Raw genomic sequence first — 23,094 nt, 5'->3', positions numbered from 1 at the left:
TAAGGGGAGATACGTTCAGACAGGTAGGCTGGGCCAGAACTGTTTAGGGCTTTATAGGCTAAATCAAGCACTTTGAATTGTTCTCGATAGAAGACTGGCACCCAGAGGAGCTGATACAACAAGGGGATTGTGTGCTCCTGTACGCTGCTCCAGTGAGCAACCTGGCTGCAGATCATGGGATCAATTGAAGCTTCTGAACAGTCTTCAAAGGCAACCCCATGTAGAATGCATTGCAGTAATCTATACGGGATGTAACCAGAGTGTGGACCACAGTGGCCAAGTCAGACCTCCCAAGATATGGGCACAGCTGGTGCACAAGTTTTCATTGTGCAAAAGCACCCTGGCCACCGTCAAAACCTGAGGTTCCAGGCTCAGTGAAAAGTCCAGGTGCCACTTCCAAGGTGCCAACCTGTGCCTTCAAGGGGAGTGTAACCCCATCCAACACAGGCTGCAATCCTATACCCTGTTTGGCCTTTCAACTGACTAGGAGGACCACATTAATGTAATGTAACATAGTAATGAAATGATACTGCTTATGTGCCATAAAAACTTCTCCATCAGCATGCAAAGAATGAGGAAGTACTCCATTAGTGTCACAAGTGGATGGTGAAGCGACAGCTCCCCCAGTGGCCGGAATTCAGAAAGCATACTGTCATGAAGCTGGAAAGTTAAATAGCCTCTGTGTCTTTGTCTTTATAGGTTGTGTGTCTATGGTATTGAATGTTTGCCATGTATGTGTGCATTGTGATCTGCCCTGACTCCCCTGCAAGGTGAGAAGGGCGGAATATAAATACTGTAAATAAATAAATAAATAAAATTTAATTCAGGTTAAGTTTTAAGGCACTGTGGAGGTGCGATCTGCAAACTGCCTTGAGTCCCCCTCGGGATAGGGAAAGGCAAGAAATAAATAAGGTAAATAAAAAATACATTGCCAACAAAGTGCCCAATATGCATTGTGCACCAATGGGCACTGCACATTGATGATTACTGATCCTTGATGTACATCAGATCTATTGATGGTGTGCCGATGGACATCTTCACAATTCACAAATAGTGCTTTTTGCATCTCTGTCATTTAGCAAAGTATATATAAAGTTATATTAAGTAAAATATGATATAGGACTCTGGCAAATGTGCTCAGAGCAGGAGAGTGATGAGAATAGAGTAGGGATGTGAGATCCAGTGCGAAGTACTAATTTGAGTGCTGAACTTCAAACCCATTGGATGATCTTAGGCAGGTCGAACTCTTTCACCCTTAGTGGAAGAAAATAGCAAATCCATTCTGAATAAATCTAGCCAAGAAAACACTATAACAAGACACTGAAAGTACAAACAGTGTAATAGTAGAGAAGTACCTAGAACAGTAGTAGAACAGCAGGGAATACTATTCAGCATTCCTTTTTATCAGCATCAAAGATTTGCAATAAATATTGGATCTTTGGCAACCCAAACTTTCTGTGTTGATGTGATAATACATCTGTTATAGGGTCTATTTCTAGGTAGGTCCTCCAGGTTGACCCTTTAATAACAGAAGTACAGAATCACCTAGAAGATTCCTAGAGGTGACCTATTTTGACAGATGCCGGTGAAAACACAGGTAGGTGAAAACACAGGTCCCAAGGATGTTGTTGTTTATTCATTCAGTCTCTCGGCCATCGCCACCATCAGCTCCTTCAGAGTCAAGCCAGTCACTTCAAGGACACCATCCATCTTGCCCTTGATCAGCCCCTCTTCCTTTTCCCTTCAATTTTCCCCAGCATCATTGTCTTCTCAAAGCTTTCCTGTCTTCTCATGATGTGGCCAAGTACTTTATCTTTGCCTCTAATATATTTCCCTCCAATGAGCAGTCAGACATTATTTCTTGGAGGATGAACTGGCTGGATCTTCTCATGGTCCAAGGCACTCTCAGAATTTTCCTCCAGCACCACAGTTCAAAAGCGTCTATCTTCCTTCGCTCAGCCTTCCTTATGGTCCAGTTCTCGCATCTATAGGTTACTGCTTTGACTATGTGGATCTTCGTTGCCAGTGTGATGTCTCTACTCTTCACTATTTTATCGAGATTGGTCACTGCTCTCCTCCCAAGAAGTAAATGTCTTCAGACTTCCTGGCTGCAGTCTGCATCTGCAGTGATCTTCACACCTATAAATACAAAGTCTGTTTAATTGCAACCCAGCTTTTGCACTTTCTTCTTTCACCTTGGTTATAAGGCTCCTCAGCTCCTCATCACTTTCAGCCATTAAAGTGGTATCATCTGCATATCTAAAGTTGTTATGTTTCTTCCAGCAATTTTAACTCCAGCCAAGGATAGGGGTCATGTTGTATAAGGCAAGGAGAATTCTTTATTTAAATAAAGAGGGCTGATCTGCACTTATAACATTGTTAAGTTATTTGGTATCAAACAGTAATTGCAAGAAATACTCCTCTATGGCACACAGTCTTTTCTTCTACAGAGTTGTATTTGATATCATTAAAGCAAGAAAATAGAATAGATTTTCCCAATGACTAAAGTTTGAGGCTGTATCAATTATTATTCCACTGCACCAGGGACCACACAATGAAATGAGTTCCCAGTGCTTATTGAAAAAACATGTGGAACAATTGCTTCTGAAGTCTCAAAGCAAGGAGCGAGCATAGGAAAAACTATGATAATCGGAATATGATGTCAGGAACCTGAAAACCGCAACGTCGAAAAAGGAAATTGATTCTGAAGATAATAGAAATGTCCAGTTTCCAAACTTTAAGCCAGCATGGGAAGTAAGGTGGCTGCTTGGGGATACAAAAAGCATTTCAGGAAAGTGCAAGATTAATGCCTTGGTTCACTCTTTGTTGGCAACAGTTTAGCAAGCAGTTTTTATAGAGGAAAAGATTATTGAAAGAGGAAAACGCTGGCTGTTCAGAAATGAGGAGCAATCAAGATATTTTGACTCCAAGCAGAATGAGAAAATCTTCTCGATTCCTGAAAACTCCCACAAATTACGTTGCATAGTATTGCAGTCTAGCCAAGTAATTTTGGCCATGCAGGTTGAGGTTGGACTTGTAGTCAGAACAGGGTTTTCTCCTAAAACCAGTGTGGGAGATTATCACCTCCTTCTTTCACCAACATCAGAAGAACTGAGCTTATATGTTTGACTAAACTACCTTAAATCACCTTTAAATGTAGTTGGAGAGGATGTGGAGGTATAGGTTCCCTGGAAGATATGTGGTTACAGTGCTCTAAAGTGAAAGCTTTATGGAAATAAATAATAGATGGCTTGAGTTTAATATCTTATCCAGTGGTTCTCAACCTGTGGGTCCCCAGATGCTTTGGCCTTCAACTCCCACAAAACCTAACAGCTGGTAAACTGGCTGGGATTTCTGGGAGTTGTAGGCCAAAACACTTGGGGACTCACAGGTTGAGTACCACTGATCTAATCAAACAATCCAACTTAGAGATATACTGCCACTTATAGAATTATAGGAGTTGGAAGAGACCACAAAGCCCATCTACCCCAACCTGCCACGCAGGAATATACTGCTAAAGCATTAATGATTGCCACAAAAATCAAGATCTATGCATGATGAGGATTTTATTTCCCTAAATAATAATAATAATAATAATAATAATAATAATAATAATAATAATCAGTGTTTCTCAAACTCTGCTCCTCCAGGAGTTTTGGACTTCAGCTCCCAGAAATCCCAGCCATTTTACCAGTTGACGGGAATTGTTGGAGCTGAGTCCAAAACATCTGGAGGAGCAGAGCCTGAGCAACACTGCCCTAAATCAATCTCCTCCAACAAAGTGTCCACCACTTGGGTTGGATCTCAGTAGTAAACAACTGTGGTATAATTTGTAATCTTGGAGAAGACTGTCCTAATTACTGTCCAAATGTTTCTTTCAATAACACAAACGATTTTGGGACAAAACGTAAGAACTATCATCAACAGATCAAAAGACATTGGATTTTCCAAGTTTTTCACATATCCAGAAAGCATCCCATAAAGAAAATCAAGGAGAATCCTGGCTTTCTTTATTCAATCGTATCCACTCCTGTCTTGCTCAAGAATCATTCTCAACTTTTGCACTGAAAAACTTTCTAACAGTTTCTATAGTGAAGAGGAGAGAAAGGGTTAAGACTATGAATCCTTCTGAAAACCAAAGTCTGAAAGACACTCCATTATGGAATAAATATAACAAGTTGAGGTTTCTAAGATGAGAAGTTAATCATCTGGGTAATGTTCCAAACAGCATTTCTTTGCCATGTTTTATATAAATGTTTTATTGCCTGGTATAAATTACAAGGAACTCACCTGTCTTCTTATAAAGCAAATCATGTGTTTTCAGGTGCAGCTTTCCATTAGCTGTGAAAGGGTGAAAGACCAGCAAAACCAGTTTTGTATTAATCTTCAATGCTGGCAGTAATTTTTTCACACCATCCTGGTAATCATGACCACAAATGTAATCTAAATAGCCTATCCCCAAAATGTATATGGACAGAGTGAGAAATAATTTATACTTCTTTTCCTGTGGAACAGATAGGTTTGGCAAATATCCCAGTGCATTTGAAAGTTCATTTCCATGAGACAAAGCTACTTAAATCAAGCTTTGTACTACTGAAATCCTATTTATAACACGGTATGTTAGCTTGAGACTGGTGGGAAGATTTAATGAGTTTGCAATAATGAATGGTTTATTGATTGCTTTGCTGATTTACTTACAGCAATCCTAGCAGAAGCAATTTAACTACAGTTAGCAAGAAAACCAAGGCAGAAAGTGCAAAGACAGGTTTACAGTTGAACATTAAAGAAAAATAAAGACCACAGACTATTTACATAATTTTAAAGTAGACGTGGGAGACATTGAAAAACAGGCAGTCCCCAAGTTACAAACAAGATAGGTTCTGTAGCTTTGTTCTTCAGTTGAACTTGTAAGTTGGAACAGGTATATTTTTAAGTGTAGCACCAGCCATGTATGTATGTATGTGTGTGTGTAATATATAAATATAAATATAAATATATATATAATTTACATTATTTATATTCCACCCTTCTCACCCCGCAGGGGATTCAGGGCAGATTAAAGTGCACATATACATAGCAAACATTCAGTGCCATAGACATACAACATACATAGACAGACACAGAGGTAATTTAATATTCCAGCTTTCCGGCTTCATGAGAGTATGCTCGGTTCCAGCCACAGGGTGAGCTGTCGCTTCACCGTCCACTTGTGACACTGAGTCCTTGATGGAGTACTTCCTCACTCTTACGCATGCTGCTGGAAGATTTTAAAGTGTGGTAAATTAGTTAAATTAGCCTCCCTGCATAAAGCCATACCTAAATTTCCTTCTTGACAGATGCAACTGTCTTTAGGGCTGCATAGGTCAACAGCAAGTTAGACTATTAATGGTTGGGAGCTCACTTTGACCCGGGCTGGTTTCGAACTCATGACCTCTCGGTCAGTAATCATTTAATGCAGCTGGCTCCTAACTAGCTGCAACACACACACACACACAGATAGCATAGGGAAGGGTTAACACCCATGTTGTGCTTGTTCTGCTGCCTGTGCCTCTGTTCAGAATAATTCACCTCACTTTCTGTCCTTGTGATTGTGATAATTGGATTTTGAAAAATTTGGCTTGTTGTGGAAGTTAGGATAAAGCTTCAGTGGAAACACCTTTCCCCCATGATAACCTTTCCAGGAGTGTATTTCCCTTCTCAGGTGTAGATTTCTCTCGCTTCCTGTTGTCCCACACCTGTTTGTAGCTATGAGTAATTTGTAAGTTGGATGTTTGTAACTCAGGGATTGCTTATAGTTCAAGATTTTCCATGGGTTCAGTCAAAAGAGTATTCAAGTAATCAGAAAACTAAGACTGTATTTACACTGTAGAATTAAGGTAGCTTGACACCACTTTAACTTCCTTGGCTCAATGCTGTAGAATCATGGGAGTGGTAATTTGGTGAGGCATCAGCACTCTTTTGCAGAGAAAGCTGAAGACCTTGTAAAACTACACCTCCCATACTTCCATATCACTAAGCCAAGGCAATTAAACTGGTGTCAAACTGTATTAGTTCTACAGTGTAGATGTACCCTAGGACTTGGAAGGACATCTCTATAGGTCACAAGTTGCTCACCTTAATTCCAATGAGGAACACACAGAATCTGTCTGCTCTTCTGGACTCCAACACAACACTGGTATAACCCCTTAATCTTTTTTGAACTTTTTTCCAAGTAGACCTCGTGACCGCACCCTAATAATCTAATAAGAAGGATTCACCTTGCTAGCTATTAAATAGCAACTTTATATTGCTCTAACAAGAACACCTTTACACTCTTATAATTACCACTATAATTTCCACTCCCTGCCCAAACGGCACCCTCCTTCACTTGTGGTGGTTTTGCAACATGTAGGTGCATATAACCTTCTTGACTTCTTAACTAATTTTGGTCTAAATTTGATTTGGTGGAGACCACCCTTCCACTGTGACCCTTCTTCATTCTTATTTAAAGATTGCCAGTTCCAGTACACATCAACCCGATAGTAAGCAATATTAGGAATGTCTTGGCAATCAAGATGCGTATGATTGAGAAGCACAAAACCACCCACAGGCAATTAGCCACATTTGTGGAGTTTGTTGTCTGGTCTTCTGTTTTGGACTTCAGAAATGCAAAGATATAAACTTTGGAAATGCAGCAGAATAGGTAAATATGAAATAGGAAGGATGAATACGGAATGGCTAGACGATGCTGCTGGATAATGATTGTAACAGGATGATACTGGTGACTATATATTTTTAATGGTTTATATATGTTTTTATAATGTTGGATTTAATATTTTAAACTGTATTTTAGGAATGCATGGCATCAAATTTGCCAATTCTGTGAGCCGCCTTGAGTTGCCGTTAGGCTGAGAAAGGCGGGCTACAAATGCCGCAAATAAATAAATAGATAAATACAAAATGGGGGATGTCTGGCTCGACAGTGTGAAAAAGATGTTAAAAAAATCTTAGAGTCTTCTTGGACAAGTTAAAACATGAGCCAACAATGCCATATGGCAGCAAAAAAAAAAAAAAAAAAAAAAAAAAAAAAAAAGCCAACCCTCTATTCTGCTTTGGTCAGATCACAACTGGAATCACACCGTGTCCAATTCTGGGCACACAACTGAAGGGAGATGTTAACAAGCTGGAATATGTCCAGAGGAGGGTGGCTAAAATGAACAAGGTTATGGAGAACAAGCCCTATGAGGAGCGGCTTAAAGAGTTGGGCATGTTTAGCCTGAAGAAGAGAAGCTGGGAGGAGACATGATAGCCATGTATAAATATGTGAGGGGAAGTCATAGGGAGGATGGAACAGGCTTGTTTTCTGCTGCTCTAGAGACTAGGACACGGAACAATAGCTTCAAACTACCGGAAAAGAGATTCCCCCTGAACATTAGGAAGAACTTCCTAACTGTGAGTACTGTTCAGCAGTGGAACTCTCTGCCCCGGAGTGTGGTGGAGGCTCCTTCTTTGGAGACTTTAAACAGAGGCTGGATGGCCATCTGTCAGGGGTGCTTTGAATGCAATTTTCCTGCTTCTTGAAAGGGGGTTGGACTGACTGGCCCATGAGGTCTCTTCCAACTCCATAATTCTGTGACCATTGGCTGAGGCAGCTGAGGCTCCTGGGAACTGAAACCCTAAATATCTAGAAGCCTGGTATTCGGCAATTACTTTTCTGTCATTTGTAGCTTGGGAGAAAGTTCCCCTGACCTCTAAGGCAAATAAAGAAGACATACTTAGGAAAACAAAAAAAATGGTTTTTCCTTTTTTTATTATTATTAATAGATGTTATTTTAAAAACCATTACACAACTTTTCTTTACTTTATGAGAGCAACTGTTCTGCAACAAGAGAGTAACCAGAAAAAATTAACAACTACATTTCTTGCTCAAAATATGTATTCAAATGTATTCGGAATAATTCATATTTTAATTTAGAACAGTATCATTCTTCGTGTTTTTCTGTTCTTCATCATTCTTACACTCAGTTTCCTTTTTAAAAGCAAAACAAGTAAACTAAAATTAGCTAACACTACTTAAACAGAACCATAGAACCAATCCTTTTGGAGCAGAGCTGAAGATTTGTCCACAAAGAAACCGGTAAGCAAATAAGTATCTTTCTACCCAGATTTTTTTTAGAAAAAGTATTGGGAAAAAAGAAGACAGGAATTTATCTCCAAATGAAGAATTGAACTTTTGGTGGGACTTTAGAAGAAGAAATGGCTCTGGAAAAGGGGTGCACAGGGATAAATGTAAATAAAAGAGGGGAAAATGTATAGTATACGTCTATATAACTGTAATTTTTCTCAAATAAAAATTTATTGATAAAAAAAGAAGTGGTGGAAGAGCAATGGGAAAAAAGCTGGTTCTACCTGCAAAAAAAGTTGCTCAGCTGGCTCCTGTAGCTGGCAAGCTAGTAGGACTTCTTCTTTTGACAGAAACACCTTCTGATGGTACTGTCCCCCTTTTTATGGTTCTAAAGTGGATATGTATTGTCAAATGCTTTCATGGCTAGAATCAATGGGTTGTTGTAGGTTTTTCAGGCTATATGGCCATGTTCTAGAAGCATTCTCTCCTGACGTTTCGCCTGCATCTATGGCAAGCATCCTCAGAGGTTATGAAGTCAGGAGAGAATGCTTCTAGAACATGGCCATATAGTCCGAAAAACCTACAACAACCTAAATGGATATGCTGGCCAATAAAATCAGAATGCAAAAATACAAGGATGGAACAGAAACGACATCAGCACACAGAAATGGAAAAATATTTAGAAATCAAATCATTCTGGTGAATACAATAAAGTTTAAAATAGAATGCCAATACTGAATTTCTAGAGTTATTGATTTTGTATGATGTTTGGTTTGATCCTGAGGTTTTAGGGAACCTAACACACTCCCACAAACGTTGGGCTTGCCATCCACCTGGACAGGTCTTCATTTCCTTACTGCATTCTGCGTATCATGGTGGAATTATAGCCCTTGAGAGAAAAGGTACCAACAAAATGCTCATAAAACACGTATGAGGTCTAATGATATCCTGGATTGAGGGATGTTAATGTCACATACTCTGACTTCTACTTTTTCTCCTGGGCCCAGGGCGAGACTTCTTCTTTTCTTTGCTTTTGAAAGCTTGTCTTCTGTTATCTTCTGAATTGGAATCAGTCCTGCTTTGCCAACTCCAATGTCAACAAAAACTCCAAAGAGAGTAGCATTCTCAACTCTTCCTGTGAGAATTGTTCCAACACTTAAGTCTTCAAGGCAAACAATGCTTCTCTTGAAATCAGGTTTGTCAAAATCTGTTATAAAAATGGAACACAACATCATGATTGTAAAACTATTTTATATAAAAGCAAACATCTCAAATTGCACTGTGGGAAACCTATAGGTGCCCATGACTATAGGTGCCCACATAATAAGAAAATATATTCAGCTTCCCAGCTAAGAATTTATTTGACTTTGATAATGAATATAGAATATAATAGAAGAGTAGTAGGAGCCACTTTGAGTCTACTTTGGGAGAGATAAAGCGGGATATAAATAAGTATAATCTATAGAAATAAAAATACAATGTTCCTTTGTGGAAGTAACATAAATCAAAAACCACTGGATGAATTGACACAAAACTTGGACACAATACACCTAACAGGCCAACAAGTGACCATCACTCATATAAACACAATACAAGGGACTTAAAAAGCAAAAAAACAAAAACAAAACACTACATGACATGCACAAAAACAATTTCCCCTGGCAACCAAAACACACAATAGTATAGCCACACCCTCTTTCGGACTACAGCTCCCAGTATCCCCTAGACTAGGCCCTGATTCCAAGCTGCAAGCTTTCTTCACCTTGGATACCTTTCCCTGCATATTTGCAATTTCCTATTCCTGGACTGCAACTCCCAGCAATCCTCCAGACAGATAAGATAGATAGATTAGAGATAGATAGGTAGTTAGGTAGGTAGGTAGATAGATTGATCAGGAGCACTGCTGGGAGTTGCAGTGCAAGAATAGGTAGAGAAGGAAGAAAGGGGAGAAAGAGGAAGGGAAAGAAAAGGGGGGAGAAAGGGAAGAGAAAGAGAAGTAAAGAAAGAGAAAAGGAAAGAAAAAAAGGAAGGAAGGAAGGAAGGAAGGAAGGAAGGAAGGAAGGGAAGAGGTAGGGAGGGAAGGAGGGAAGGAGGGAAGGAAGGAAGGAAGGAAGGAAGGAAGGAAGGAAGGAGAGAGAGAAAGAAAGGAGGAGAGAAAGAGGGAGGAAAGGTTGGCCACAGTAACACGGGGCGGGTACAGCTAGTAGTAGTAGTAGTAGTAGTAGTAGTAGTAGTAATAATAATAATAGTATTCTATGGAACTACAAAATGAAGGACGAATTGTTCACCATTTGCTTATTGGGGACTCTTGGGTGCATTAGGTAAACTATTATTTTGCATCAGATGCCAATGAAAATATAAGAACATCTATCACTGATCAAGTTTTTAACTCAGTGTAATATAGTGATTTGAATGCTAGACAAGGACTGGCATAGACCAAGATTCAAATCACCATTCAGGTATGGACCTTGGGCAAGTCATAATCACTCATCTTCAGATGAAGGCAATCTCAACTCCAGTTGAATAAATCCTCCCTAAAAAGCCTTGTGAAAGATTTGCCTTAAGGCCATCTTGAGTCAGAAACAACTTGAAGGCACACAACAAAAAACTTTATTAGACCCAAGGCCCATCTAATTTTACATTCAGTAGGCAACCAAATGCCTTTATGGGAAGTCAACAAGAAGGAAGTCATAACTTGGTCTTATATTCCCCGCTGTTTGGTATTTAGAAGCATATTGCTTTGGAAACTAATTCCCAGTCTGAATTAATCTACAGTTAGCATGGCTAGTAGCCATTGATTCCCAATGATTTCCCTGAAAACTCTGTATTTGCTTTACTCATGGTAGAAAAGTCCACAGGATACTGATGTTTGAATGAAAATCAAATGCGAGAAAGCTGGTTCTCAAAATCCACAGTTCATTCTATATACACATTCCCAGTTACTTGTATTTCTTAATGTTATATTTCTTTTGTTATGGCTTTCACTTTGTGAAATACTCTGTGTGTGGGAAAGAGGGAGATCTCAAATGTTTTTGGAAAGTTTTGGAAGGGGAAAAAAGCTCTCTACAGTCAAGACCAGCAGTAATAGTGACAGCAGACGGCATGACTTCAACATTTCCAATGAAGAAATGAACCTAATTACTCAACTCCCAAAGAGTGAAGTTTCTTGCAGTATCACTATATACAGTGCAGGCAATTTTCTTACACACACTAGCTTACCTAAGTAAGTAAATACCTTTTAATGGCTACATTGAAGATAATCTTAGGTACCCATTCTGGAGTAACGTATATGCTTTACGGACTCCCTGTACTCCCCACCCCCGTTATTCTTGAGATGTTGAGTGGCTTTGCACCCCTAATCTGCTCCCTATATATAAAATAAGCCGCTAAACATTTGCACATGAAAAAAAGCCCTCATTTTGTGTGGTCGGTTGTATAATTAAATCTTTTGGCTGCACAACCGTATATACTGTATTTTCCATTACTTTTACGAGCTTTCTGCTGATTCCACCAGCCCCCAAATCAATCGTTTTCTTAAATTCCACTAAGCAAAGGGTTGTGATTTTAAAAATAGAACATGATACAGCTTTAAAATGGTGCGTCTGTTGCAATAAGAATGGGTTCTGAAGTGCAATTATTGTGGCTTAGTGGTACTTGAACATGGAAGTTGTAACTATGACGCAAAATCAGGATACCCTGTCTTGGGGGTTTCGGTGTATGTGTGTTTTAGATAATTTTTCAAAAGTTTTTGTCTTTATGTCACTTACCACATTCAGACATGATGCTAGACACCTAAACTATACTTTAACATGAAAACACATGTTATATTGTGCCCAACTAGCATGCATAGAGAAGTTCACTACTAGTCTGTATCAACTACAATTGAACATTACTTGATCCAGCAACAACCCAGTGATTCTAGCCATGATTATCTGAACATGGAAGCTTCAAAACCAATAGTATGAAGTTGATTCAATCAAAGCAAATAATGGTTACATTAATCACAGTTTCAATCTTTCAAAAGACACAATACAACAAGCTCTGTTTCAGCAATGAGAAAGAACTCAAATGCTTCCAGACTTCTCTTGTAATCCACACCAGGAGGACGGGAGATGGATGGACACTGGTGACATGTACAGTTTTATATTTTTATATTGTTATATTATATGCTTTTAATATTTTTTATGACTGTGATACTTTTAATTGTTATGACTGTTGAGGCATCAAATTGTTGTCACTTGTAAACTGCTCTGAGTCACCTCCGGGCCGAGAGGGGCGGTATATAAATATGGTAAATAAATAAATGTGAGACTAAGGGTGTATCTATACTGTAGAATTAATACAGTTTAGTAGCACTTTAACTGCTATGGCTCAATGTTATGCAATAATGAAAATTGTAGCTTTACGCGTTCTTTAGCCTTCTTTCCTAAAGGGTGTTGGTGCTTCACCAAACTACAACTCCTATGATTCCATAGCATTGAGCCATGGCAGTTAGTGGTGTCCAACTGCATTAATTCTACTGTGTAGATGCATCCTTAATCTCACATGCTACCATCGTTTCCTCCCCTCATCACAGCTCTGATTTTGGGTTTCTAATCTTATCACTCAAAACGTAGCCATAGTCTACTCCATATGAAAGTTGGATAGTTGCGAGCCTATAGATGTTGTCAGACTCCAGCTTCATAAACACCTGGAAAGCTTACATCTCATCTCTAAACCAAGCCATCATCCAATTCATTATATCTCATTATCAACTTCTCTAGGACAGTGGTTCTCAACCTGTGGGTCCCCAGGCGTTTTGGCCTACAACTTCCAGAAATCCCAGCCAGTCCACCAGCTGTCTGGATTTCTGGGAGTTGAAGGCCAAAACATCTAGGAATCCATAGGTTGAGAACCACTGCTCTAGAAAGCCTCTTGTATGTACTTTGAAGATATCTGCATATAACTGGAGGAATTTTATTTAAATGAATATTGATCCAGACTGAACTGATCCATACTTTCTGAACTGAACTAGTCTAGATTCTAAAATCTCCAAACTTCCAATGTGTTACGATATTGTTTTTTAAAAATATCAAAGTATTACAAAAGTTGTGTATTCTACACTTAGAACTGAAAACCTTGAGAGAAAACAGCTTTAGGTATAACTGTATATATGCAAATATCCATGAAGATTGAAAAAGAAAATAAACAAAGGGAGCAGAATAACTTGACATGTAAATATAAACAAACATATGAAACAAACTTTGTTCATGCTACATATCACTTCCCAATTTCTAGGCTGAATTTTTTAAAAAAGGAAAGAATGACACTTGTTTGTTTTTGGGAGCACTGAGGTAAAGTTTAATTAAAAATGACCTGTAGTAAAAATCTACATCAAGTTAATTTGTTTGACCCAGTTCATCTAACCCTCAAGAATGATGCAACATAATCTCCCAGTAAAAAAACCCCAAAATGTGATCATTTGCTTTTGTTCTTGCACACTTGAGGAACTATTCGAGCAGAAAAAGTGATGATTTACAAATGATCTTCAAAGGTAACGGTGAATCAATAGAATCAGTGCAGGGAGTTTAGTTATCGTCACCTGTGTCAAAAACACCAAGAAGTATGAACCCATCAGGATCTATAGAGATTGTTTTCTTATAGCTTTGAAGGACCATGATTTAGAGAGAGGCTTCAAATTTCTTAATTATAAAACCACCTCTTGCTACTCACACACTCTGCAGAGTAACACAATACTTCCTTTCCTGGACAAAGGGAGGGAGTTATTACTCCACTTTAAAGTGACGCTAGATTTACACATAAAAAAAATAAACATCCAAAGCAATGACATAGAGATAACTGAGCCGTCACCCTAAACATCTTACCTTTTCGGATGTCAAAGCCTTCAGGTTGAGTCAACCCATCAATGATTATTTGTAGTGTTTGCCCTGTTGTATTCAGCTTTTTTGATATTCCTTCCATCCCTTCTCTTCCAATCATCACGTTCACTTTTTGCTGCATTTCTGGCTTTCCTACCTCACTGGGGCTACCTCCAATGAGAGTTAGAAACCTTACAAGTAAAAAGAAAGAAAGAGGAGATAACAGAGAGCAAATGATCAATGTTCCTTTCTCAATATACTGTTTTTAAAAACCCTTCCTAGATTATTTCTCTGTATTTTTCAAATGTATGGATTTTTTTTTGGTTGTGCATATCTATCTAGAAGAGTTTTGTGTGATGAAAAGCTTGGAGCTTTCTTCAAATTATGCAAAAGCAAAACACACATCTACCCAGACACCCAAACAGCTTCTGTTAAAAATTTCATAGATCACAAAAAAAATAAAAAGTGGTTAATGTGCCAAATCCCAACTCTAACATAAGGCAACGTTCAAGATCTAGTTCTGGGGGGGGGGGGGGGGGGGGGGGGGGGAGGGGGGGAATAGTTATACTAACTCAGTAGTTTATTCAGTTGGTTTATGAAACAAATAGATGAGAAAATGCATTGCCTTATTTTTTACAGAAAGCTAAAAGATGGATGGAGTCCAAAGCTTCTTAAAGTCCTACTCGTTAACATAATAGGGCCTGTCTGTCATGTTTTTAATGCTCTTTGGGTCATTTAAAGCTTAAGAAGGACTTTTTTCAAAATCAAAAAAAGAAAGGAACTCCACAATTACAATAATTCTTTGCTTCTAAGACACTGTCTATTGTAAGATACACACATTTTTCAGTACCACTAACATAACCCCACCCCCTATATATATATATATACACATCTAAGACATATCCAATTTTGGTAGGTGTTTATATGGTGAAAAAGGTGTGCTTTAGAACAGAAAAAATACAATATTTTATCCTTGAGGGGTAATTGGAGGCTGCACTTTCCCCACCCTTGATCTAGTTTCTCAAAACAGGGCCAGCCTAAACAATAGACCATACACTTCTCATATCAGGGGAGTCCAATTGCCAACCTAGGTGGAAGAGAGCAGTCCAAAACCTGAGAATAAGCCTCGGAGTTACTTACTTATTGCTTACTTAGGAATATATTTATATCTTGTCCTTCATGAGCACTCAGGGAAACTTACAATTAAAATCAATTTAAAACAATGTAAAACAATAAACAACAAAACAATTTAAGCAGACTGACACATAAGAGACAAGTGAACAAGCTAAAATCACTTAGAAGAGTAAAACATTTACATTTGGTGGTAGGGGGAAGGGGTGGGAGAACAGTAGAGCCCCCCAAAGCTGTAATAAAACACCAAGCTGAGGCCAACACTGGTACCAAATGGACCTCCAAGGGAGGGGATTTCACAATTCAAGTGCTGTTGCAGAAAAAAAAAAATTATCCCATACCAATACACAAAGTGTTTTAGGTGTAAATATATTAAGGAATCTACAGCAGATGTTAAGTCATCAACAGGCATATTTAGGGGAGGTTCTCTTTGAATTATTGAGGACCCAAGCCATTGTGACCTCTAAACATAATCACTAGTGCATTGTTTTGTTTGTTTGTTGTTTGAATAGTGATCATTGCATTTGACTAATCACGTGTTACTCGTGAAAGCTCACGCAAGCAATTTTGAATGGGACTACTAGTCAATCTAAAAGATGTTATCTCATTCTTGGCTGAGTAGACTACTACATCATCACGGAAAGATTTTGGAGTAAATAAATCTACTGCTGAAACAATTCAGTTATAATTTTCAAAATGCATCAATTTCTAGTAACTTCTGGTAATTCACAAACACGTTCTATAGCTCAGCAGGCAAATCAACATGAAAAATAATGTGAACAACAGAAGTCAGAGCATGGAACGCATTTGGTGGTTTACATCATCCTGACTAGAAAGCATTCTCATGATTAATGGTACATCTGTTATTTAAGACCCAATGTATTTTATAAATTCAAGAGCTTCACTACTGAAACATTTTCTTCTATTCCCTCTTGATCAGCAATTGGTTTGTCCATTTCATCCTCTCTCTGAATCGGGGTCTCAATGATCAATTCTAATCTGCAATGCCCTTCCAGGGCACTAGCAGTTCCTCAATTACAAAATAGGAACCATGGTTCTACTCTTTTTCAGGAACCATAGGAACCATGGTTCTACTCTTCCTTTTCCTTCAATTTCCCCCATCATCATTGTCTTCTCATGATGTGGCCAAAGTACTTCATCTTGGCCTCTAATATCCTTCCCTCCAATGAGCAGTTGGGCTTTATTTCCTGGAGGATGGACTGGTTGGATCTTCTCGCGGTCCAAGGCACTCTCAGAACTTTCCTCCAGCACCACAGTTCAAAAGCATTTATCTTCCTTCGCTCAGCCTTCCCTATGGTCCAGCTCTCATAACCGTAGGTAACTACGGGGAATACCATTCCTTTAACTATGCGGATATTTGTTGCCAGTGTGATGTCTCTACTTTTCACTATTTTATCGAGACTGGACATTGCTCTCCTCCCAAGAAGTAAGCGTCTTCTGATTTCCTGGCTGCAGTCTGCATCTGCATAATCTTTGCACCTAGAAATACAAAGTCTGTCACTGCCTCCACGTTTTCTCCCTCTATTTGCCAGTTATCAATCAGCCTGGTCGAAGGAATCCTGTTTTTTTTAATGTTTAACTGCAACCCAGCTTTTGCACTTTCTTCTTTCATCTTGATTAGAAGGCTCCTCAGCTCCTTCTTGGTTTTGGCCATCGAAGTGGTATTATCTGCACATCTAAAGTTGTTAATGTTTCTTCCAGCAATTTTAACCCCAGCCTTGCATTTGTCAAGCCCCGCACATTGCATGATGTGTTTTGTATACAAGTTGAATAGGTTGGGTGAGAGAATACAACCCTGATGTATGCCTTTCCCAATTTTGAACCAGTCTGTTGTTCCATGGTCAGTTCTTACTGTTGCTATTTGGTCCTTATACAGATTCCTCAGGAGAGAGACAAGGTGATTTGGTATCCCCATACCACCAAGAACTTGCCACAATTTATTATGTTCCACACAGTCAAAGGCTTTAGAATACACTTTGTATGTCTATAATCAGTTATGGAATGATAACTTAATAAGCAATAAAGAAAGGGGGTTTTAATGTCATTGGTACACTTAAAATGATGTGGGCATAAATAACTTCTTAATCAGACTATTTGTTAGCTCATAAATCATGGCATGTATGATGTTAAAATGTCCACAGTATTTCCTTAGCTTGATTATTTAAAATATTGGCAGTGGAAATACTCATAAATTGAAATAGCCACTAAATCCCTGATAGGGAACCACTGAATCTTAGTGTTGATGGATGGACAATGCCACACCACAATGGTAAAGACAGGCAACAGCTGTCTAAGCCCTGACTGACGTGGCAGATGTGACTTGGCTGACGACTACAGTCCCATGACTCAATAGTCTAAATAATATATCCTTCCTAGGGGAGGCTTACAAATTTTCATACATTCATAAACAAGACTGATTGTACCAGGTTGAAAATGCAATCCAGAGTAGCCAGAATTGTCACACTTTCTTGTAAATATTTTACACAAGCACCACCATAAATATATACTAATGGAGCAGTATTGACACTCCATGACTGCAGACATTTGGGATACAGACAGCGCAGAAGAAAGAAATAAGATACGGATAATATACTCTGGTTGTTTTGAGTGGTCTAATATAAAAGGAAACACATAACATGATTCATAACTTTAGTCCTTTCTTTAGGATTGTTTATATCTTGATGCAGATTACAAGGAGTCTCAGAATTATTTGAAATTGAACTTGCAAATTTTAATCCACTTTAACAAGTAGATCATCAGCAAAATTTATTGGTGAAGTAGATAATTTTGATACAGACTGGCAATTTCTAAAAAGAATTGGTTGAGTTGCACAACACTGTTTTAACTTTTGAGACTACTTTTATGTTTGAATAACATGAATAAAATTGTATATAAAAGATGCATGTAAATCCACCTATCCTTTAAAAAATCCCCAAAGTGAATGATATAAGAGTATAACAAAAATGATAAAAAGTTATTCTTAAGGATGGTTTTCCCTTTAAAATAATGTAATAGCTTTTCACATACAGCATGAGCCTTGTACTTCTAAGGTCTGTACCCATGGGTTCATAGACTTGACATTGTGGTTGTTAGAGCGGTCTAGCATTTCTGCATTCTCAAATAATATGCTGTGTTCAGGTTGGTTTATCCAGTGCTCTGCTATGGCTGACTTCTCTGGTTGAATTAGTCTGCAGTGCCTTTCATGTTCCTTGATTCGTGTTCCTTATTTCTGACCACTATGTCAGACTACACAGAGAAGCTTCTGGAACATGGCCATACAGCCCGGAAAGCTCAAAGCAACCCATAAGATATTTCATTATGTGTATGCAAATATTCCAAAACCTGAAAAAAAAAACCTTGAAATTTGAAACACTTTTCATCCCAAGTATTTTGGATAAGGAATATTCCATGGACCACAATAAGTCTTGTTACCTTAAATAATTTTTTTATTTTCATATGCCTTTGTAGCAGTAGTTCACAAAAGGTGTTGTTGCTGCTGCTGTGTGCCTGTAAATCATTTCAGACCTTTGGTTCCCTACGATGAACCTATCACAGGATTTCTTAATGAAACATGTCAAGAAGAAGCTTGCCATTGCTTTCCTCTGAAGCTGAGAAATCATGACTTGAGCAAGGTTACCTGTGGGTTTCATGGCCTAGAAGGAATTTGAATCATGGTCTCCAGAGTCATAATCCAATGTTCAAACCATCACACAACACTTGCGTCATGTAAAATTAGCCTATAGGATGTCATAAACCCCTTTGTTGTTTTTTCAAGATTTTAAAGAAACATCAAACCAACCCCAGAATTAATAAACAACTCAAGACTCCTCTTCAAAGAACTTTCCTGTGCCTTTTTAGTTAGAGAAAGATGTCATTTCCATGTCAACAGAGTCCTTAATGACTATAGATGTATTTTCATTTTTCTCTAAAATCTGGTTGTTTAATCTGGTTACATATTTCATAGATCATTTTCGCTCAAAGAAACGTGCTTTGAGGGCACTTGGAACAGAAATCAATATTAAAACAAAGCTCCGTCTCAGCGGTAATGCATATTGACCACCTCTATTTTTAAACGTCATTGCTAAGAACAAAGTGAAATGCTTTTGCATGTTGCAAAACGTCCTCCGAGTTACACTGCAAGGTCACAGAAAACGGAGCCAGAAAATAAGGATATTACCTTCTAAAAGAAAGGAAGCAAAACAGACCGCATTACAGGCAACTTCCTCTTCTCCCTGCCTTTATTTGGTTTTTGTTGGGTTGAACAATGGACTGACATATGGTATTTAACATGAGAATGTGAATGGGCAAGTTCCAGCTGGCCATACTTGATAGAACTTACAATAAATACCCATTCTATCATCTCTTCAAATATAATGTTTCTGTTTGTGCTTTGAGTAACCAATCCAAAGCTTCATAATGGCACATTTAGATTAGGCTGTTTGGAGAAGGAGGAGAACTACAGTCAGCCCTCCACATTTGTTGGGGTTGGGGGCACTGTACCCCCGCAACAGTGAAAAAAATACATATGAATTAACACCTCCTTATCTTTATGCTGCCCAGTGCAACTCTACAGTCAACTTCCACAAAGTGTTTTCTCTAGGACTCTAGATCAGTGGTTCTCAATCTTTTCAGTCATGGGATCCTTCAGAAGACCCTCCCCCTCCCAATGGAACCCCAACTCTGTCCATGATTTTTTTATGAAAACCTAACTATGTCCCTAGGGTTCTGTGGATCCTCCAGCACAATTGTTTGATGAACCTCTGGAAGAAGGTGACCATAGAGGAGGCTTGCACAACCCATGGCCATCCAGGTGTTTGGGAGTCCAACTCCCAGAAGCCCCAGGCAGCCGATGGTCAGGAATTCTGGGAGCTGACATCCAAAGCACGTGGAGGTTTGTGCAGACTTGCCATAGATTTGCAGTGGAGAACGTAGAAATTCTGACAGAGACTATATTAATTAAATCTTGAATAATAAAATCTGCAAAAGTCAACCCCACAAGTGTGGGGTTGACTATTATTATTTATTAACAATATAGCAACATCAAAAATATTCAACTAGTATAACATACATATTGAGATCAGTTTTCACAATTTATTATGCTGACCATGTTCACAGTAGATTTCTTCATGCTTAGGGATAAAGCAAAATCCCAAATCAATTTATCTTTTTTTTCAAAGATATGTCAATAATATCTTCTGAAATGAACAGAATTGCTGCTGGCAAATCTATAAACTTGTATATATACAAACTGCTGAGCAAAATAGAAAAAGGATTAGCTTAATACTTATCAATTTTTGGGGTACAATGGATAGATGGATAGTATTTCTAGCATTACAAAAAGAATATGGTTGCTTTATTCCAAGGAATGACTACTTGGCTATGTATAGAACAGAGGGTATAATTTCCTTTTATTGTATTCAACTTAATGATAGTGGAGTGCTGTTCCCAATCCAGATTTCCCCACTATTTCCCCAAGGCAGCTCACTAAATCCCCAGAAACACCTTTCTTGAAGGTCAGGGAACCCTCATATAGGAGCCAGGATTTACCATGAAGGTGATCAACCACTTCGTCCAAGAGATAAACTTTACCCATGTAACCTCTCACTTGTGAAAGCTACCTCTATAATCTGATAAATTTGATGTGAACGTCAAGTATAGATTAGTTAGGTGTACTAATGATCTGTCCAGATTCTTTTAGACCAGTGGTTCTCAACCTGGGGTCCCCAGATGTTGTTGGCCTTCAACTCCCAGAAACCCTAACCTCAATAATATCCTCTGATAATATCATTTGCATGTCATCCTCCGAGTTACACTGCAAAGTCACAGAATATCCTCTGATAATATCCTTTGCATGCAAACCGTCCTCTGAGTTACACTGCAAGGTCACAGAAAACGGAGCCAGAAAATAAGGATATTACCTTCTAAAAGAAATGATGGGATTTTTGGGAGTTGTAGGCCAAAAACATCTGGGGACCCCAGGTTGAGAACCACTGTTTTAACTCCCATCATCTTCCAGTCACGATGCCTAGGGATTCTGGAAACTGTAGTCAAAAACAGTAACTTCCCCTAGTTTTGGCTTTTATTCAAGATAAGGTATTTCAAGCAGTATGTAGTCATCACCATCACCATCAAGCACCATAATCTTGTGTGCTTTCAAGTCCTTTCTGGCTTTTGGGGACACGAAGGCAAACCTATCACAAGGTTTTCTTGCCAAGATCTGCTCAGAGGCAGTTTGTCTTGGCCTTCCTCTGAAGCTGAGAGAGAGTTTGACTTGTCCACTGCCACCCAAGGGTTTTCCATAGCCAAAGAAGCAGACAGATCTCTGTCCTCAGGCCCTTATTGTCTCCAGAGAGGAGACAGTCACATTGGAAGAAAATGGAAGCAGGGATAGGAGAAAGCCATAGATCAATTCAGAACTTCATCTAAATATTTTCTGCTATATATTATATATAATGTATGGCTATAGTGTATATCTTTACTTTAATCTCATTTTATGAAATAATGGGGAGTCATGGTATATGCTGAGAACAAAACACTCAGAAAAAGATTATCTGGTATTTATGGCACTTGGAGCTTGGTGATCTGCAAAAGGAGATTCCCATATGTGCAGGGCGAAATGCTAAACCATGGCACAGGACTCCTAAAATCTCAATCCACACGAAATATAATCCACAAACCAGATGTTGCAATTTGGCTCCATAATAGGTGTAATCTGCTTAACATCTTATTTTAATGGGCATTTTCTCTGGGATTTTTCTCTGGCCAATGTTTAAAAATACCTTACCCAGTAAACCAATACAAGGCAACAAATAATGATGATGGTGATGATAATAATAATAATACATATAACTAATTGAAAGCTTTAAATACTGCTATTTCTAGGCCAATTATTTGGTACATGCACACTTAAACTGGATAGTTTGTCTATCTATATTAACAAAATAGGATCACTCACTGTAGCCTTTTTTTATCAGACCTCCTTCCAAATTTTAATACACAGTCATATTATTCCAGAAAGATAGAATAGTTTGGATCAAACTTGGACCTATGTTAATCCTATTTAAATCGGTGAGTCAAGATAGTCATGTTACTTTCCATTGGTTTCCATGAAGCTTCTATAATTCTTAAGAAAAACTAACCTAATCTCAATCCAGCTTGCTGCCTTGAAAGTGTTTCGACTGATACACACACACACAGTTATTTAAGTTTCTAAACCCAAGATGGCTTGTATTAGAAGCAGTTTAAAGACATTAATAAGCTTTATTAGAATTCAGAACTGTATCACATTTCCAAAGTGGAGAAAGAAGTAATATATATAAATGATAATTTATATTCATAAGATGTTTGCCACATATGTTGTAGAACCTTTTAAAAGTAAAACAACTATACAGCACATGTTAAAAACATAATTTGGCTTCTTGTTACAACCTTATAGTCCCTATTTTGCAGCATTTTTAAACTGACTCCAGGAAATGGCTACAGGTTGCTATCAGCATTTGGAAATAATTTTGCTTAAAAGCAGAAATTAAAGATAAATAAAAAAGGCTAGCTCTTTCATTCTATGAAAGCATGTGCTGGTTTTAAAACTTGGCATTGTTTATACGCTGAAAACGTACAAGTGGCTTCTAAAGTTTTGTTATGGTGACAAATGATCTGAAGCTCACTCAACGTACACCATGCAGCCCAGGTATGAAAATGCCAACCTTCTCAAACAGAGGTGAGCTGCAGATAATTTCAAAGTATCTATAATTCTATGATATGATCTGCAGCTCACTTCTGTTTTGGAAACCTGGCATTTTCATACCTGGACTGCATCTACACTGCAGAATTAAAGCAGCTTAACACCGTTTTAACTGCCATGGCTCAATGTTCAATGCTATGGAATTCTGGAGTTGAATTTTACAAGGTCTTTACCCTTCTCTGCCAAAGAGTGCTGATGCCTCACCAAATTATAATTCCCAAGATCCACTTAGCAAGAGC

The 23,094-nt window shown here is 38.4% G+C and overlaps 1 protein-coding gene across 1 annotated transcript in view; it reads right to left on the bottom strand.

The window, feature by feature from the left end:
* Positions 1–8,343: 8,343 nt before the first annotated feature.
* SRBD1 (S1 RNA binding domain 1) overlaps positions 8,344–23,094 on the bottom strand; it is a 191,763-nt gene continuing 177,012 nt past the window's right edge. Inside the window, exons 20-21 of the mRNA XM_060754400.2 lie at positions 13,969–14,153; positions 8,344–9,311 (exon numbers count right to left, since the gene is read on the bottom strand). Of these exons, the coding sequence (XP_060610383.2) occupies positions 9,022–9,311; positions 13,969–14,153 (475 nt within the window). The 3' untranslated portion in view covers positions 8,344–9,021. The remainder of the gene's footprint in view (positions 9,312–13,968; positions 14,154–23,094) is intronic.

The sequence above is a fragment of the Anolis sagrei genome, chromosome 1, assembly GCF_037176765.1.
Source record: "Anolis sagrei isolate rAnoSag1 chromosome 1, rAnoSag1.mat, whole genome shotgun sequence".
Lineage (NCBI taxonomy): Eukaryota > Metazoa > Chordata > Lepidosauria > Squamata > Dactyloidae > Anolis > Anolis sagrei.
This window is presented reverse-complemented; position numbering and strand designations above follow the sequence as displayed.